Raw genomic sequence first — 19,645 nt, 5'->3', positions numbered from 1 at the left:
ATACCTGGAGCATGTGTCAGGCTCAGGGAGGAGTTGGAGTTCAGAGCAGGTGGGAGGAGGAGAGCCAAGAGTGAGGTAGTCTGGAATGCCCTCTCTGTGGAAAGGGTCTGCTAGAAGTCAGGCAGAGGGAGAACTGTGGGAAAGCTACAGAAGTGCAGCTAGCTCCTGAGGTGAGCCATGGGAAAAGGGCAAGGCCAGGGAGGCAGCCCTTTGGCTCAGTGTTCAGTAGAAGAGCAGAGAACTAGAGATGGACCAAAAGCTCAAGTCTGAGGTGTGCAGAAGTTACTTAGTTTGTATTTTTGTCTGGTTTTCGAGTTCTGACGGGAAGTTCCAGGGGAAGCCCTGCAAGCCACGGCTTTGGAAGAAGAATAAGGCAAAAGAGAAGCCCAAGGTGGGTGGAAGATGTGTTGATTGACAGTATTCTGCCAGACATTCTTTGTTTGGGGCATCAGTGAAAGAGACTGAGCCATATGGTCACAGCTACAGTAGCTGGTGACTAGGGATTGATGGAATCACTAGAGCTGGGTTCTTTTGTTAGTGTTACAAAGCATTGCTGGTGCTGCATAGTTGTTAATGCTGCTAATGCTGCTATTCTTGGAGCTCTGGTGTTAGCTGCTCTCACAGAGAGGGCAGTATGTTGATTCAGCAGACCCTGATATTATTCAGAAAGAAAAACCACAGGCTCAGTTTGCTGGCAAAGGTGCTCAGTCAGGTTTATTGTCTGCAAAGCATGGTACTAGTGTCCTGTCCAATGAGTTACGGGGACACTAACACATGTACCCCCCAGGGCTCCGGCTGTGGCTGAGAGTCCCAGGGCCTTTAAATCACCCCCGAGCTACTAGCTGCAGAGGTGGCTGGGAGCCCCAGGGCTCAGGGGTGCTTTAAAGTGCGTAAGGCTCCGGCTGTTACCACAGCATAGCTCCGGGCCCTTTAAATTGCCAACAGAGCCCTGTCGCTGCTACCCTGGGGCTCTGGCAGCTGGGTTTGGATGGCAGTTTAAAGGGTCTCACTGCCTGAGCCCTAGGGTAGCGGCGGCAGGGCTCCTGTGGGGATTTAAAGGGTCAGCGGCTCCGGCTGCTGCAGGGAGCCCCAGGCCCTTTAAAGCGCCACCCAAGCCCTGCTGCTGGAGCCCCGGGGTAGTGGCGGCAGGGCTCAGGAGGCGCTTTAAAGGGCCAGGGCTCCCTGCAGTGGTCGGAGCCCCAGGCCCTTTAAATCGCCACCCAAGCCCGGCTGCTGGAGCCCCGGTGTAGCGGCAGCAGAGCTCCTGTGGGGATTTAAAGGGCCAGGGGCTCAAGCTGCTGCAGGGAGCCCCAGGACCTTTAAAGCACCAGCCTGGGGAAGCTGGTCCAGTCTGGTTCAGTCCAGCATACTGGACCGCCTTACTTTCACCTCTGCCCTTATACCTTGTACCTGCTAGTTTGAACAAAACATCCTCATCCATTATCCTGTCATTACCCTCCTTATCTTATGAGGGGTCAGGGTGTTCCTGTGCTACCTCTTGGGAATTTGTTTACATGGTTACTTGAGAACTCTTGAGTGTTGTTGTACTGTTCTCAGCGGTCAGGAATGTGCTTGGTTAGCCAATAGCTGGTGTGTTACTATTCTGCCAAAGCCAGGCCTAACTTTGGTTCATAGACTTTGGTTCACACTGTTATGTTTAGGGCTCCAGCAAGGCCAATAGATTCAATAAGCAAAAGTCAGGATCTGAGTCAGGCTGGGATCAGAGATCAGAGATGAGAGATAGTACCAGGCTGGAATCAGGAGACAGGAATCGGAGTCAGAGTCAGGTCATATTTGAAGACCCAAGATCAGAGGTAGTACCAGGCTGGAGTCAGGAGGCAAGAGTCAGGCTGGGATCGGAGACCAGAGATCAAGACACAGGGTGAGGTCTGGTGTTGCAGCAGACCAGAAGTCTATGTGATTGCCCAAAAAAGTTCCTGGGCTGCCCTGGTGGGTTAAATAGGGTGCTTGACTAATCAGAGGACCTCAGGTTACTGTTGTCACTCTAGATGCCTTTGGCAGTATGTCCTACAGCACCTACTCCCCGCAGTGCTTCCTGGTTACATGGTGGTACTGTGGGAATATCCGCTATCCCAAGGTCTCAGAATTCTAGTCCATGGATCCTGGCAATGGACCTGAAAGGAGAGGACCTATAATGTGAGCTGGCCAGAGGGCCAACTCATCATCATTCCACATCCCTGACACCCAGAGGAGGACAGTGGGGCAGAGCTGCTGAACTGCCGTCTCATGCTATGAGGGGGTGGTGAGACAACAGTAAGACCCTGCATATGGCACATATGGGATCATGCCTGGAACACTGCATGCATGTCCCATGTCCATATTTGAGAAATTGGAAGGGGTTCAGAAAAGAGCTATAGTACTTATCTGAAGTTTGGAAAACCTCCCTCCCAGTGAGAGGCTTGAGACGCTTTGCCTATTAAGTTTCTCCAAGAGATGATTAAGGGGAAGATATCTGATACTAAAGGGATCTTTAATCTAGCAGAAAAAGGCAGGACAAGACCCAATGGCTCGAAGCTGAAGCCAAACAAATTCAGACTGGAAATAAGGCAGCAAGGGGAATTAACCATTGGATCAACTTACCGAGGGATGTGATGGGTTCTCCGTCACTTGGAGTTGCTCATTCTAGATTGGATGCCTTTCTAAAAGGTCCAGTTTTATCCACTATTTTATTGACCTCTTCAAACAACTTTAATGTAGTGAAGAGGCATGATTTTCCTTTACACAAGTCATGCTGGTCTGAGTCCCTGTCATATTACAAACAGCTAGGTACTTTATCATTCTATCTTCAATTATAATTTCAACCTATATGCTAATTTTTAAAGCCCTTCAGAGCTCAAGTGGCAGTGCTGAAGTGAAACGATGAAGAATGTTGTGAAGCTTCATCATTGAAGCATGTCCTTCCAAATTGTGTTATTCATTTAGCAAATGGTCACAACTAGTTGTTTCTGTCTCTTTGGTGGAATCCTAGAGGAAGAAGCCCTGCTGCCAGCTCCTCAGAATATCTCTATCCTGTCCACCAACATGAAGCACTTCCTGACCTGGAGTCCAGTGACGGTCCCTGGAGAAACTGTGAGATACTCCGTTGAGTTTCAGGGGTAACTCACCTGTTTTTAATCCCCTCTCTGGATGCTAGTTAGACAAAAGACCTGGATCCCCTGCACATGGCATATATAGGTCTATGCCAGGGGTAGGCAACCTATGGCACAGGTGCCAAAGGCGGCACGCGAGTTGATTTTCAATAGCACTCACACACCCTGGTCCTGGCCACCGGTTCAGGGAGCTCTGCATTTTAATTTAATTATAAATGAAACTTCTTAAACATTTAAAAAACCTTATTTACTTTACATATAACAATAGTTTAGTTATATATTATAGACTTATAGAAAGAGACCTTCTACAAACATTTAAATGTATTACTGGCACGCGACACCTTAAATCAGAGTGAATAAATGAAAACTTGGCACAGCACTTCTGAAAGGTTGCCGACCCCGGTCTATGCACACTGATGCGGGAGAAATGTGACAGTCCCAGCAATAACAATGCAGGAGCGGGAAAATTGTCATTGGCCTCATGAGGAGCCTGCCTGCAGCCCAGGCCTTTATCATTAATTGTGTGTTTTGGATCACAGCAGTGCCCACTGTGGGCTAGGTGCTTTCCACACCACTGTGGAGACAAAGTCTCTGTCCCAAAGAGCTCACAATCTAGGAAGACAGGCAACAGGCAAAGCAGGGGAGGGAACAGAGAAACATACAAGTGAATTTTTTTCCTGGACAGTAGATTATTTTGGGAAATGTATAGGAGAGTTCTGAAGAAACAGAGTCAGTAGAATATTCAGTCACCTTGCTAAAAAGAATCTGTAATGCTAAAAACATCTGCATAGTCACTGCGGCTGCATCACTGAGTTCATTCACTCCAGCTTTCTCATTCACTCCAAGAAGGGGTTTTCTCAAACAGCTTCACACATCTCTCTCTCAGACACACTGAAGCTTAAGGGAGGCTGAGATACACCCATATTGCTTCCATCCACTCCCATTATGCCGGCCTCAGGGGTCCTCTCTGATGGCAAACAGTCTCAGATTGTGTGGTAGGAGGGTTGGGCATCTGATTCCATCCGAGTTTGTCTGCACTTGAATTTTTAGTTTAACAAATATTAATTTGTAATATTGTGAATTCTATTGTAGACAGGGCACAAACATTTGTTCCTAGTTGTATTTTTAACCCTAAGCTGCATGACTAGTTACAAACATAAGAGTGGTGATAGTGGGTAAGACCAATGTCCATCTAGCCCAGAATCCTGTCTTCCTACAGTGGCCAATGCCAGATGCTTCAAAGAGAATGAACAGAACCAGGCAATCATCAAGTGATCCATGCTCGGCAATCATCAAACAGTCCATTAGTGTCCTGTCTGCACTAGAATTTGTGATCATGTAAATTATGACTAAAAATTCAAGCTTAGACATGTCCCCCAGGTTAAATTCCCCCTGGGCAGAGCCCAGCACATGGCCTGCGAGCCATTTAAACTCCGCTTAAGTTCTCAAATGTGCCTTGTGCTTGTGGCTGTATGCTCTCCCTCTGCAAATGGTGGATGTCATCCTACATGCACTTCTGGTAGCAAAGAAGAAAAACCTGGAGTAGATTTCTGTACCCAGGTGAAGCTGATTCCGGGTAGAATCCTTAAAGGATATGGGATGGTTAAGGGGAGGGGATAGAGGTGTGTTATTTTATCCTGTGTTGCCTTTCTTTGCTTTCCCCAGGGAGTATGAAAGAGATTATGCCAATGAGACCTGGATACCCATCAGCGAGTGTTCGCTCATCATTGTGACTCAGTGCAATGTCACAGAGGACATCTCTGCCACCGTGGCCTATAACCTACGCGTGAGGGCAAACCTAGGTTCCCGGGGTTCAGAGTGGAGCACACTAAAAGTTCTCTTCAATCGCATAACAAGTACGTTCTCTGCCTCCTCCTGACAGTTACATCACCATCTGGGATAAGCAACATAACGTGCTCATTTAAAAAAAAAAATGTTTTCATTGATGTTGAAACAGCAGATCAATTAACATTGTAAGTACAGGGAGTAAATAGTACGTTGCAGTTCTGTTAGTGAGTATTTGCGTATTAATATCTCATTACTCATACATAACAAAATAGATACTTTTTATTTACTAGTGATCACTTCAATTCACTTTTAATTCTTAAAATCAGTTCATGTCAATAAATGCTATTTTAAAATTAAATTCCTTAAAAAGTAATAATCTTAGAATCATAGAAATGTAAGACTGGACGGGACCTCGAAAGGTCATCTTGTCCTGTCCCTTTCACTGATACAGGCCGAGACCATCTCTGACAGGTGTTTGTCAAACCTGTTCTTAAAAACCCTTACTGTCAGGAAGTTTTACCTAATGTCCAACCTAAATCTGTCTTGCTGCTATTTTCACCCATTATTTCTTGTCCTGTTCTCAGTGGTTCAGGAGAACAGTTTATCACCCTTCGCTTTATAACATATGACATAAGTCATATGTACTTGACTTATGTCCACCCTCAGTCTTCTCTTCTCCAGACTACCCAAACCCAATTTTTTCAATCTTTCCTTGTAGATCATGTTTTCTAGACCTTTTATCTTTTTTTTTGTGGGAGTAGGGGAGGTTGTTTTTTGTTTTGTTTTGCTCTCCTCTGGACTTCCTGCAATTTGTCCACATCTTTCCCAAAGTGCAGGTGCCAAGAACTGGACACAGTACTCCAGCTGAGGCCTTATTGGTGCTGAGTAGAGTGGAAGAATTACTTCTCATATTTTTTTCACTATACTCCTAATACATCCCAGAATGATGTCCATTTTATTTGCAACAGTATTACATTGTTGGTGCATGTTTAGTTTGTGATCCACTGTAATCCCTGATCCTTCTTTGCAATACTCCTTTCTTCCTTCCTATTTTGTATTTGTGCAATTGATTATTCCTCCTATGTGTATGTGATAGGGTGGAGGCCTTGCGGTCCTACCCCACCATGCCCTAGGAAAGGAGCAGTGAAGGTGGGTTCACCAGGCCTGCCTAGAGAGGCTGCAGGGAAGCAGCTAATCAGAGCCCAGCAGGCTCAGTTAAAAGGAGCTTCAGTGGCTGAGCAGGTCATTGCTGTTGCAGACTAGAAGGATGAAGGAGTGGAAGGCTGTAAGACTCCACAGCAAAGAAACTGGGGAGAAACCCTGCTCCAGCAGGGATAGGACTGGAAGCTCTCCAGGCACAGAGGCCTGGGAGAAAGAACCCTGACAAAAAGGGGACAGAGACTGTTACAAGCTCTCCAGGAAAGGAGGCCTGAGAGAGACCCTGCTCAGACAGAGAACCCAAGAAGGTGATGGGACAGAGTGGGAAGCAGCCCAGGGAATGCAGCAGTAGCAACTAGTAAAGAAAGCAGCACGTGGCTGCTACTTGTAGGGTCTCTGGGTTGGGACCCAGAGTAGTGGGCGGGACTGGCTCTCCCCACTGGTGAAAATGGCCAAAGCCCTGAGAAGGGCACAAGTTTCCTTTTGGAGCCTGAGAAAGGGACTAGAGTTTAAACAGGCCCAGAGACAGGGCTGAAGACCTCAGAGAAGGCCAACCATTTGTTGGACTGTAACCCTGGCAGGAGTTCCTTCTTACATTTAGACTATGTGTGACTTAGCTGGAGAGTAATTGCCAACAGGGGGCACTGTGAGCAGAGAAAGAGTGCAGGTTCACACCCAGCTGACAGGAGGCGCTCACAAGAGGTGAGTGGTCCTCGTTATGGTGTAGTACTTTGCATTTGTCCTTATTGAATTTCATCTTATTTATCAACTTATTTATTAATATTAACACATAGCCAGAAATTACTGGTGGCTCACCTCAGGCCCAGGCTCCAATTGGACCATGTCACACTGGGTCTAGGTCGCACACTTCTGCGGCAGCATCTTGATCCTCAGATTCTCATCTTTCATTTTAAAGAACAGTATTTCTCCAGCACTTCCAGTTGTGGAGAACTCTTTGCACATGTGATCTGATTGCACCCTGTGCATATTGCTGCGTCTGAACACTGCTATGCTGGCTGCGCATGGAGTGTGGCAACGAATTCCAACAAGTCCCTTTCTCTACATGTATTTGACCAGAGGGATGTTATCCTTCCTGTTGTGGAGAGGGGATGATGGGCCAGATTCTCAGCTATGGCCAAACAACACAGGGTGCAAGTTGCAGGGAATGTGCGTGTGCAAAGGCAACTCAAAAGTCATCTCTGCACTGCCCCGATACTACCCTTAGCAACCCTCGACGTAACTTAAATGTGTATGTTCAGTATTTACCAGTAGGGAGTCCAAACTTCGTTCCTATAATACTGCAAACATGGAAGACTTAATTCCAGATCTGTAGCAAGCCTTGATTATCACAATAGCCATGAAACAAGAGTCATTTACAGAAGTGCTACACAGAAAGCTGCAAGAATAAAAATCAACTAGAGTATGCAGGAAACAGACTGCCTGATTTCCAGCCACAATCCCCCCACCTCAATGGGACCTGCAGGGTTCAGCACTTTGGAAAATCAGGCCAATAGAAACCAATGTCAGAGAAAGCAGTTTCAAAGTGTGTGTTCTGGGCCTTTGGACAGAGTTAGCACTCCTTGTCCAGAAGAACCAGTCTGGTCTGGTTTCTTAGCACCCTCTGCCCTACCTGGTTGTTATTGCTTGGATGGGGCCTTCAGCCAAACAGTTCCTCCCCCACACAGAAAACATTTCAAGTTTGTGCAACTCAGCTATTGCTAAATGCCTCAACCTGATAGAATAAAATCCACCCTGGCCCAAGGGGCTGCTGCTATCTTTAGAAACAAAACAGGGTAGAGAGGGAGGAAGATTAAGGGAAACCACCTCAGTGAAGCAATTGGCTGCCAATACAGCTCAAGGGGAGTCACAAAAGGGAGCATTTCCTGCCTCTCTCCCAGTCTGGGAAGGGGGGTTTCAGGGTTGCCTTTGGTGGTGGTAATAGTGCTGCTTCTGTATTTACAGCTTTCCTCACCCCACCCATGATGGAAGTCTCTGTGGATGGGTATCACTTACTGGTGAAGCTGGAAGACCTGGGGCCAGCCTTTCAATTCCACATATTCTATTGGAGGAAGGGCCAGGAAAGTTGGGTGAGTTTTGCCCTTGCTCTCAGGTGAGACTGGAGAGTACTGCATGGCTTAGAATGAAAGCACATGGTATATTCTTCTAAGCACAGCATTCCTCTGCTCTCTCTTGTCCCCTACTATAGCATGTAGCAGCTACGATTATAAGCTTATTATGGTGTATGTAACTGGAAAGGAAGTCCCTGTCCAAGGCAGCTGCCATTTTGTGTTTCACTTCTCATGCAGGAAGTCACAGAGCAAGTCTCTATGTTTAAGCACATTGCAGAATTACAATTAAAATAACCACAGAGTCAAGATGTCTGCCCTTCTGCCAGGTCTGATTGACCTGCCCCTTGCCTGGGCAGGCCGTGTTTCATAGATTCCCAGGCTGGAAAATACATTGTTTTCATCTAGAGTGACCTCCTGCATAACACAGGCCAGAGAAGTGCCCCAAAATGATTCCTAGCGCAGATCTCTTTAGAAAAACATCTAAACCTGATTTGAAAATTGTCAGTGATGGAGAATCCACCAAGACCCTTGGTAAGTTGTTCCAATAGTTAATTACCCTCACTATAAAACTTATGCCTTTTTTTTCCAGTCCTAATTTGTCTAGCTTCATCTTCCTCCAGCCATTGGGTTGTATTATATTTTTCTCTGCTAGATTGAAGAGCCCATTATTAAATATTTGTTCCCTAAACAGAAACTTAAATTCTTTCAAAGCAGCAAAGAGTCCTGTGGCACCTTATAGACTTCCACTACATGCATCCGATGGAGTGGGTATTCACCCACGAAAGCTCATGCTCCAAAACGTCTGTTAATCTATAAGGTGCCACAGGACTTTGCTTCTTTTACAGATCCAGACTAACACAGGTACCCCTCTGATACTTCAACTCTTTCAAGTCACTCCTTAATCTTCTCTTTAAGCTAAGTAGATAGAGCTGCTTGAGTCTATCACTATAAGGCATTTTTTCTAATCTTCTGATCATTCTCGTGGCTCTTCTCTGAATCCTCTTCAATTTATCAACATCCTTCTTGATTTGTGAATGCCAGAGCTGGATGCAGTATTCCAGCAGCGGTCATGCCAGAGCCAAACACAGAAGTAAAATAACCTCTCTAGTTCTACTCCAGATTCTCCTGTTCATGCATCTCAGGATTGCATTAGCTCTTTTGGCTACAGTGTCACACTGGGAGCTCATATTCAGCTGACTATCCAAAATTACCATCAAATCTCTTTCAGAGTCACTGCTTTCCAGGGTAGAGTCCCCCCATCTTCTACATGTGGCCGACATTTTTTGTTCCTAGATGTATACGTTTATATTAAAACATATCTTGTTTGCTTGCGTCTAGCTTACCAAACGATCCAGATTGCTCTGAATTAGTGACTTGTCCTCCTCATTATTTACCACTCTGCCAATTTTTGTCTCATCTGCAAACTTCATCAGTGATTACTTTGTTTTCTTCCAAGTCACTGATAAAGTTGTTGGCTAATGTAGGGCCAAGGACTGATTCCTGCAGGACCCCACTGGAAACATACCCACTTAGATGCAGACTTTAAGGCCAGAAGGAACCATTATGATCATCTAGTCCAGTGGTTTTCAAACTTTTTTTCTGGTGACCTAGTTGAAGAAAATTGTTGATGCCCATGACCCAATGGAGCTGCGGATGAGGGATTTGGGGTGTGGGAGGGGCCCAGGGTTGGGGCAGAGGGTTGGGGTGCTGGCTCTGGGGGAGGCCAGGATTGAGGGGTTCAGGGTGTGGGAGGAGGCTCAGGGCTGGGGCAGGAGTTTGGGGTACGGGAGGGAGTCAGGGCTCTGGGGTGGGGTCAGGAATGAGGGGTTTGGGCTGCAGGAAGGGGCTCAGGTTTGAAGGAGGCTCAGGGCTGGGGCAGGGGATTGGGGCACAGGGTTGGGGCACAGGCTTACATCCGGCAGTTCCCAGTCAGTGGTGCAGTTGCGGTGCAGAGGTAGGCTTCCTGCCTGTCCTGGCACTGCGGACCACGCTGCACCCTGGAAACAGCCAGCAGCTGGTCTGGCTCCTAGGCAGAGGTGCGCAAGCGGCTGCATGTGCCTCTCGCCCACAGGCACCCTCCTCACCCAGCTCCCATTGGCCGGGAACCAGCCAATGGGAGTGCGGAACCAGTGCTTGGGGTGGGGGCAGCACGCAGAGTCCCCTGGCCCCCCGTCTAGGAGCTGGACTTGCTGCTGGCCACTTCCAGGGTGCAGCGTGGTGTCAGAACAGGTAGGAACTAGCCTGCCTTACCTGGGCAGCACCATTCTGGGACTTTTAACGAACCAGTCGGCAGTGCTGACCAGAGCCGCCGCGACCCAGTGCCCTTACATTCTGCGACCCAGTACTGGCTCGTGACCCACAGTTTGAAAACCACTGATTTAGTCTGACCTCCTGCCCATTGCAGGCCACAGAACCTCACTAACCCACTCCTGTGATAGACCCCAACCTCTGGCTGAACTACTGAAGTCCTCAAATCATGGTTTGAAGATTTCAAGTTACAGAGAAACCACTCTTTACTCTAGTTTACTCTTGCCCATCTGCAACTGTATCAAACCTGTGTCTGAGCCACTGAAGTCCTTAAATCATGGTTTAAAGACATCAAGGTGCAGAGAATCTTCCAGCAAGTGACCTGGGCCCCATGCTGCAGAGGAAGGCAAAAAAACATTCCCTCAGTAAACTTTTCAAGCTCAGTCGGAAAACAAGTTACATTTTTTGCCCCCACTGCTCCCCTTGGAAGGCTGTTCCAGAACTTCACTCCTCTAAATGGCTAAAAACCTTTTAATTTCAAGACTAAACTTTTTGATTGCCAGTTCATATCCATTTGTTCTTGTGCCAACGTTGGCCCTTAATTCCTCTCCCTCTGTTCTATTTATAGAGAACACAGCCTTCATTTAGTTAGGCTAAACAAGCCAAGATCCTTAAGTCTCCTCTTGTAAAGTAGGTTCTCCATTCCTCTGATCATTCTAATAACCTTCTCTTACCTCTTCCAGTCTGAATTAATCTTTCTGAAACATGGGAGGTCAGAACTGTGCACGGTATTCCAGATGAGGTCTCACCAGTGCCTTGTATAATGGCAGTAACACTTCCCTATCTCCTTACCAATCTCCTTTTACTGCACATCCCTGATTCATCTCCAGAGCAGGCCCCTCCTGTGCATTGAATGATGCAGGGGTCCTGTGGAAAAAATATTATATTGAAGATTATGGCTTTGTCTACATGGTGGGGGTTTAAACCAATTTAATCCCTTGCAAACCTATGTGTGGATGTACTGACTTTGGTTTACATCAGACTTATTTCAATTTATCTTAAATTAATTAGGATTCATTTAAGCAAATGTACCTGATTTAAACAGGAATAAAACCAACCCCACAGGAGTTTGAACCAGTTTAACGACGTTGATTTTAAAAACCCAATTTAAATTAAACCAAAGCAACTTTCCCATGTAAATAAAACATAATGCATTCACACAAGTGGGCAGGACTGAGGTTGCAACTCTAAGTCTGGCACTTCCTAACTTCTGACTTTGCAATCTTAATAACCTTCTTTCAACACAATGTTTTATGAATAACTTCATAGGTTTAAAATGATAAAATAAAAAACAATCTTATGTTAAATTATAAAACTCCTCCCGTCCCCCCCCCCAATGCAACATGAGCAGGCTGTGAGCCATACAGCTGAGCACTGATAGGTAATACTTGAGCTGAAGGATTACTTATGTTAACTGGTAGCAGGAGAAGCCTCATATCTGCTATGGACCAGCCACTAGAGGATGATGTATAACTCACTGAAACAACATTTTACATACACGTCTCCCCCGATATAACGCTGTCTTCGGGAGCCAAAAAATCTTACCGCGTTATAGGTGAAACTGTGTTATACTGAACTTGCTTTGATCCACCGGAGTGTGCAACCCCTACCCCCATCCCCTGGAGCACTGCTTTACCGCGTTATATCCGAATTCGTGTTATATCGGGTGGCGTTATATCGAGGTAGTGGTATATGCAGGAGTTCTGCATTTTACAGACAGAATACGCGAGCACATAATTTGGCATAGTCATTCTCAGAGACAGTGTAGCTAAATGGCTGAGACATACATCTGTTATATTAGAAGCCTGGGTTCTGTTCACAGCGCTACCAGAAATGAGGTTGTGCCCCATGTTAACTAGTGCTTTGCTAAAACATGTGGAGGCTAATATTTGTCTTCCTCTTAGAATGGGAATATGTGAGGACTTATAATAAGGGCTATGTATTACAGAGAAGTATTAACGATAGCTAGTAGAGGAGATGTGACTAGACCACAAAGTGTCCTGGCTCCCAGCCCAATGCACCTTCCCTTAGAGAAAGGTATTTTGAAGGGGAGGAGGTTCTGATTTTCTTGTGTTCTGTTTGTAATTCTGTGCAGATTGAATGTATATGACACAAGAGGCTCAGCAGGGTCCGCTGGGAGCATGCATGTTGCATCTGGAATATTCACAGAATTAAAAGCAACTAGCAAACTGTGTGTTTATACAGTTTCCTCTACTGGCTGGCACACAGAAGATAACAACCCACTATTGCTATTAGTTAGCAGAGTCCCTCCTGTAGGTTAAATAATAGCAGTGTGCTGTGGGTTCACATCCATTCAGTGGTTCATTACCATTGCAAATGATGGAATTTCTTGTGGTTTTTTTAAATGAAAAACTAATGAATTTCCAGGCAAAAGAAATATGTTAAGCCTCCCTCTCAGCCTGTCAGCAGTGTGATGAATGTGTGACAAAAACCTGAAATGAGGAACACAACTGAAAATGGAATGCTGTAGGCTCCTTCCATTAGCGGAAACAACTTGTCTCTCTAAACTCTGTTGCAATTCTGCAGCTCGGAGGTAAATAAAGTAAGGGAATCCCAACACTGTGGAGTGGAGGGGTCTTTAGTCCAGAGTGCGGGGGCAGAGTAGAGGTTTGTCTGCCATTGCACCATCTCCCCACCCTCATTCATTCCTTCTCTCCCCTGTACCTCTCAGTTCACCATGTGTGAGAGCTTCTTTCTCTCACCCACAGGCCCTGGCCAATGAGTTCTCACACATTTAATGGACAGGGCAGGGGCGTGGCATTCGAGCAGGAGCATGGGGTCACAGAGTTCTTCCTGCCTTTTCCTGCACCCAGGGGCACCTGCCTAGGGCTCTAAGCCCCATGGCCTCACCTCCCTTCCCCCTGCACACGGAGATGCCTTCACAACCTCCTGACACAGGCACTCGCTCCAATCAGGCCTCTGTTTGCCATTGGTTTATAGTGGCTTTCATCCCATCCCTTCTACCCCAGTGGCTGTCCAGTCTCACTCTGCTGCACTGTTTCCCACCCCCTAACCTCCCCCTCCATTTTCCCTTTCTATCTCTTGGCTTCTCAGTTCCCAATCCCTTCTCCCCATTCCTCTCTGGCTCCCCCAGCCCTTTCTCCTCACAGCCTGCAGTCAGGCCAGCATTGACCGCAACCCCCTGCTCTCACTGGGCCCTGGAGTCTGACGTGCTTGTCATTGCCTCTGGCAGGTGCACAAGAAGACTGTGAAGGAGATCAGCTCGGCGGTGCATCTGGACACCATGGAGGCAGGAGCTGAGTACTGTGTGAAAGCCCGGACCTACGTAGAGGCCATCAACAGGAGCAGCAACTTCAGCCAGATGCAGTGTGTTCGCGGGCCAGGTGATGATCAGACTTCCTCACCAGTAGTGTCAGAGGAAGCACGGTGCAGCGACTCTCTATGCAGCTGCCCAGTCTGCCAGCTTCTCTCCTCTTCACTTCTGCCTGCTGTCTCTTGCCTCTTGGGCTGGGCTGGGAGAAATCACTCCTGTGCTGGCAGGGTAGTTTTTGATTCTTTTCGACCTCATGGCTCCCATTGGGGTCAGTGAGAATTGCTCTCAGGATCTGTAATTATGTCACTTGCCCTCAAAGGCTCTCTGCTGAAGTCCTCCTTCCTTCCTTTGCCTCTAGATGGTGGCAGATCTATATGGATGACGACTGCCATGGTGTCCTTCGTGGGATTTGTTGTAGGTGTCTTGGCCCTGCCTTTCTTTGCCTGGAAAATGAGTCAAATCTTCCAGTATTCCTGCTGTCCAGTTGTCGTCCTACCAGACACCCTGGTAATTTCTTTGTCTTCCTTGTTATTGCTGGGATGCTGTATATTTATAGGGAGGAAGAGACTGAGCGAGTGAGTGAATGTTTCTCCTTCCAAGTGGAGGTGAAATCCAGAGGGGAATCATTGGCACATTTTCAAACACAGCTGCCTGAAGCTAAGAGCCTAAACCTCAATTTAGGCACGTCAGCAAGTGCCTAGTTTTTAGGGCATCCGAGCACTGACTCAAACTGCAGGGTCTCCGCAGCTCTCCGAATGAGACCACTTGTTTAAGCTCCTACCTATGGACATGGGTGGCCAGCATAGGGCCTCTGCGTTAGAAATGTTGGCCTGTTTTGCTTTCCTGAGTGGAGCCCTGAAATGAGAGATGACAGCCAGGCATCCTGAGCATGCTCCCCTCCCGCTTGGGCCAATAGGAAGGGGTTCAGCCTCCGGGAGACCCTGGTCTGCTGTAGTGTCATGCAGAGGGCTACAGCCGTGGAGGGCCCGATGCAGCAAAATCAAACAATGTTATGTATTCAGGGGAGTATGAAAGTATTTCAAAGCCAAACAGTCCTTCCAGCGTGAAGGAGGCGGCTATTTCCTTGCACACCTATTCCCACCCTGCATTCTCAGAAGGCCAGTCATCCCCAAGCTCCTACCCCGTCCCCACAAACTCCTGTTGGGGTCGTTCCCCTTTTGAGAGTGCCTCATCCCTTCCCTCCATCCTTGCTGCATGGCTGAGTAATGGGCTGCAGGTTCCGTGTGCTGGAGGCACGTGCAGCATAGCCCTGGCCTGCACTTTTTCTGGCTACCCTGGGTTCTGCACTAATACCAGCAGCAACCAGAGCTGGGCTGCACTGGGCCGTGTCCCCCCAGGAAAAGAGTACTGGGCTGGAAAGAGTGCTAACAAACACACTGGGCAGGTTTGCAGATATCATGCGTGTAGGATTACCAACTTTCTAACTGCACAAAACCAAACACCCCTGCCCCCTCCTTCCATGAGGCTCTGCCCCTGCCCCACCCCTTCTCTAAAGCCCCACCCCCCACTCAATCCCTCCCCCCTCCCTCTGTTGCTCGCTTGCCTCCCAACCCTCAAACTTCATATTGGAGGTCTGCTCACAGGGCAGAGCTTGGGTGTGGAATGTGATAAATTCTATGCAGCTCCCAGCTTCTGCCCTTGGGGCAGGGAGTTTGTTTATAAACAGAGACAGGGTGAGTAAGATAATTTAATGACAAGCCTTTTGTTAAGGATGATCATGAAAGTATTGCCGGGCACTCCAGTTAAAAGATAGGAAACAAAGGGTAGGAGTAAATGCTCAGTTTTTAGAATGGAGAGAGGTAAATAGTGGTGTCCCCCAGGGGTCTGTATTGGGACAAGTCCCATTAAACATATTCATAAATGATCTGGAAAAAGGTAAACAGTGAGGTGGCATAATTTGCAGATGATATAAAACTACTCAAGATAGTTATGTCCAAAGCAGACTGCAAAGAGTTACAAAGGAATCTCACAAAACTGGGTGACTGGGCAACAAAATGGCAAGTGAAATTCAGTGTTAAATGCAAAGTAGTGCACATGACAAAATATAATCCCAACTATACCTACAGAATGATGGGATCTAAATTAGCTGTTACCCATCAGAAAAAGAGATCTTGGAGTCATTGGCAGTACTCTGGAAGCACTATGTTTCCAGAGTACTACAAATTTGTAAGAATCCTTCTCACTGTGCCTGTATTGTCCTGAGCTGCAGAATCCTCATTCTCCAGCTTCGGAAGACTTTAAAATTATCTCCAGTCATCAATGGGACAGACACAACTGAATAATGTAGCTGTCCTTAACATGCAGCAAGCACATAGCAGGGAACTAGATGTAAATAAGATTGCTGACAGTTTCATCCAGAAAGCTGCAGTGAGATGTAATGTGTTTAAATGGGGACGTTAGTGAAGACAGCTTGTAGGTGATTGCAATGTTTTTAATATACTGTAATTCATGATAATGGAATTATGTAGTTCATAATTTAATCATTATTAAAATAGTGAATATACCAGTGATAGACACACATTCAATAACTAGAATATGAAAGAAGTGTATATGTATGCTGAAAATAGCCTCCCTCCCCAAACGGGTAGAGCATGACCTCCCTCCCCCCAAAACATACACCTCTTCAAAAGCACCCGCTGACAAAAACAAAAGGCGCCGCCTGTGGATTTCAGCACCCTCGAGGGGCAAGAATGTCTGACAAGCTGCTTTCCAAGCACGTCATCCTCCCCTGTTCTGCCTCTCCTGTGTGCCTGCATTTGTGACATTTCTCTTTGCAGGGAGAGAATCAGCCAGTGAGGGATAGTTCTTCCCCCACTTACTCCAAGGCAGGGTCTCCCAGAGGATTCAGGGGGCCTGGGTCAGGGCTGGGTCTTTGGCAGCAATTAAGCAGCGGGTCCTTCCCTCTGAGAGGGACCCGCTGCTGAATTGCCGCCAAAGCCTGAAGCGGCAGCGGCAGAGCTGCCTAAAGTGCCACCGATCGCAGCTTTTTTTCCCCACACACCCACCGCCGCTACTGGCACTTGTACTAACTGGGCAGCTCTCCGAGGTTTCTGCGGCACTTCAGCGGCGGGTCCTTCACTCGCTCTGAGTCTCCTGCTGCACTGAAGGACCCACTGCTGAAGACCCAGAGCGAGTGAAGGGCCTGCTGCCAAAGTGCCACCGAAAACCCAGAGTGACTCACGGGGCCCCTGCGGGGCCCGGGGCAAATTGCCCCACTTGCCCCACCTCTGGGTGGCCCTGCTCCAAGGAGGATTTCCTAGGCTGGAAACTGGTCCCCTTTGCAGGCTGTTAAAGGCTATCCCCTCAGCTGTCATGGCCTAGGCAGCCGTGCTTTGGCCCTAGAGCAGTGGTCCCCAACGTGGTGCCTGTGGGTGCTATGGTGCCCGCCAGGGCATTTATGTGCACCCACTTAGTGCCCAGCAGGGGAAAGAGGCTGCAGCCCCGCACCTGCTGGGGACAGAGAACTCCAGGACTGCATGCTGAGGGCACCGGTGTTCTCTGTCCCTGGCAGGTGCGGGGCTGCGACTTCTCTCCGGCTCTCTGGGGCTGCAGACTGCGGGCGCCGGTGTTCTCGGTCCCTGGTAGGCACGGGGCCCGCCTAGTGCCCAGCAGGGGAGAGAAGCCGGGGCCCCGTGCCTGCTGGGAACAGAGTACTCCGAGTCTGCAGGCGCCAGTGTTCCCTGTCCTCCCAGCTTCTCTCTGCACTGCCCAGAACTGGCGCCAAAAAAAACTAAAAAACAAAAACAAAAAACAAACGCTCCGACTCTGCAGAGTGGACGGAATGCCGCCCCGTAGCATGTGCTGCCCCAGGCACGTGCTTGCTCCACTGTTGCCTGGAGACGGCCCTGAATGTGAGTAATTGTTGGCACCCACCACACTCTTTTGAAAACATAAATGTGCTAGTGGCTACAAAAAGGTTGGGGACCACTGCCCTAGTGGCTCCCCCAGCAGACAGGGAAATGCTCTGCGCAGGGATTGGATCAGAGAGCACAGATACCCATGGCGCTGATCCACCCGGAGCCACTGCTTTGCTTTTGCTGCTCCTGTTGGCCAGGTTGAGGGCTTGGGTCTGTAATCCTCACATCAGGAGCAGGCTGGCTGCTGGAGCTGGGAAACCCACATTACTCAGCAAGGCTGGCTCAGGGTGCCCCCCACTGCAGATGAAGCCAGTAACAGTCATGTGTACCCCAAGTCATTTAGGTGCCTTTGAAAACCCCACCCCAAATGACCTGAGGGCCATAATCCCCTGGCTGAAGGGAATCAACAGGAGACATGGGATTCTATCAAGAAAAGGATAACTCCATCTGTCTAGTAGGAGATGCTTCTTGGCAGCCTGAAGCTTTGCAGCTGTCTCCCAAAGGAAGCACGTGGCTTAGGACACTGCACGTAAGACTGAAGAAAGCATTGGATACCATACCTTGGGGAATGACTCTGCAAGGGTAGCCTGAGATTAATTAAATGACCTCTAGCTTCTCTGGGTCCCTGCTGAGTGAGAAGAAAGCAAGTTTCTGGGGCTGCTGGGCCCTGCAGAGCTGGGGCTCTGGGGAGTTATGCCAGATGAGGCAAGAAGGGCTTTGGAGGGCAAGCAAAATGTAGGGAGAAAAGGGTTTTGGGCTACAAAATGCCCCTGCAGGACAATACTATGTCAGCACAGGCTGCCCAGATGCTTTGCATGTCTTTGTTTTTACAGAAAGTAACTGAGTCCCCCATGAAGCTAATACACTGCATGAGTGAGGGGACTGAATATTGTGACATGGCTGTGCACGTGATTCCCCCCAAAGAGATCCTCCGACTGTGGATTCAGGACGCACTTTAAAGCTGTCCAGAGATAAATCAACCCTGTTGAAAAACATCTGTGAACAGATCTAGCAAATTGTGCACTGGGAGCCTGCACAGAGCTCCCACAGACTCAGGGTATGTCTACCCAGAGGGATCTATGGGAAGCTTTCTGATGTACATCTGGTAACTCGCAGGACACAAGTCGCACCAATGGTGAGCACATGGGACTCCAGTTCTCTTTTCAATTCCCATTCTTGTGACCTTGGGAGTCCCTTAAGGCCAACTGGCATAGGGCCCTCATACTATAACACACATCAAGCCTCACACACGCATTGCCCCAACATACTGATGTCACAATATATGCATCTCAAAGGTATCATGTAAGGTATCATATGAAAGCTGGTGACACACTGGTCCCCCCAAAAATCATTGATGTATGTGTGGGTTGAGTACAGAGAGTTACAGATGTATGCTGGAAATATGTTCGTAAAATGTGTTTGGGAGGCAGATCATAAAACCAGACGGCCCTAGATAAAGGAATGTGTATTTACTGGTCTGACCAGCTTGGTCATAGGCAGAGGACAATGGAAGAACAAAGCCATCAGGTTAAATAGGTGGGGGAGAAGACTGTTTAACAATCACACTGGGGGACAATCTGCACCCCAGGAAGCCTTCCTGGATCTTGAGGCTGAGACAATGGACTTTGAGTAATAGAAGGGGAACAAAAAGACATTTTAGTGATCCATCACTGAGGAGGCAAAGAGTACAGCACCCTTGGAGTCTGTGAAAGTTGGATCTCCCTAGGCTGAAAGGCTAGGAATGCTGGTACCTACATCAAGTTAAGAAGAATTAAAATGTAACTTTTAAAGATTATGTTCTAGTCATTAGAAAGCATGTTTTATTTTGTGTGTAACCAGACTTGTCTCTTTCTCTCTTGCGTAGTATCACTTAAATCTCTGTTCTTTGTTAATAAACTTATTCTTGTTTTATTACAAAATCATCTCAGTGCCGTGTATTAGTGAAGGATTAGTTTTCATTTAACCTAACAGGCTGGTCTGTGCTCTGTCTCTTTGGAGGAGCAAACTTAATCATTTCTGTATGTGCCCAGGGAGAGACAG

General features: G+C 47.7%; 1 protein-coding gene across 1 annotated transcript; it reads left to right on the top strand.

The window, feature by feature from the left end:
• Nucleotides 1-304: 304 nt before the first annotated feature.
• IL20RB (interleukin 20 receptor subunit beta) lies at nt 305-19,475 on the top strand. Its single transcript, XM_030578633.1, has 7 exons — nt 305-391; nt 2,990-3,116; nt 4,776-4,966; nt 8,019-8,143; nt 13,647-13,797; nt 14,086-14,234; nt 18,439-19,475. Exons 2-7 carry the CDS (start codon nt 3,043-3,045, stop codon nt 18,562-18,564), a joined length of 816 nt encoding a protein of 271 aa, XP_030434493.1. The 5' UTR covers nt 305-391; nt 2,990-3,042; the 3' UTR covers nt 18,565-19,475.
• Nucleotides 19,476-19,645: the final 170 nt, after the last annotated feature.

Source organism: Gopherus evgoodei, chromosome 10 (genome assembly GCF_007399415.2).
Source record: "Gopherus evgoodei ecotype Sinaloan lineage chromosome 10, rGopEvg1_v1.p, whole genome shotgun sequence".
NCBI classification, from domain to species: domain Eukaryota; kingdom Metazoa; phylum Chordata; order Testudines; family Testudinidae; genus Gopherus; species Gopherus evgoodei.
The sequence above is the reverse complement of the archived record's forward strand: the minus strand, read 5'-3'. Positions and strand labels throughout refer to the sequence as shown.

Coding starts and splice junctions, on each gene's coding strand:
- IL20RB (XM_030578633.1), top strand. CDS start 3,043: ATGAAGCACTTCCTGACCTGGAGTCCAGTGACGGTCCCTGGAGAAACT. Junction 8,144..13,646: donor GGAAGGGCCAGGAAAGTTGG/GTGAGTTTTGCC, acceptor TGCCTCTGGCAG/GTGCACAAGAAGACTGTGAA. Junction 14,235..18,438: donor TCGTCCTACCAGACACCCTG/GTAATTTCTTTG, acceptor TTGTTTTTACAG/AAAGTAACTGAGTCCCCCAT.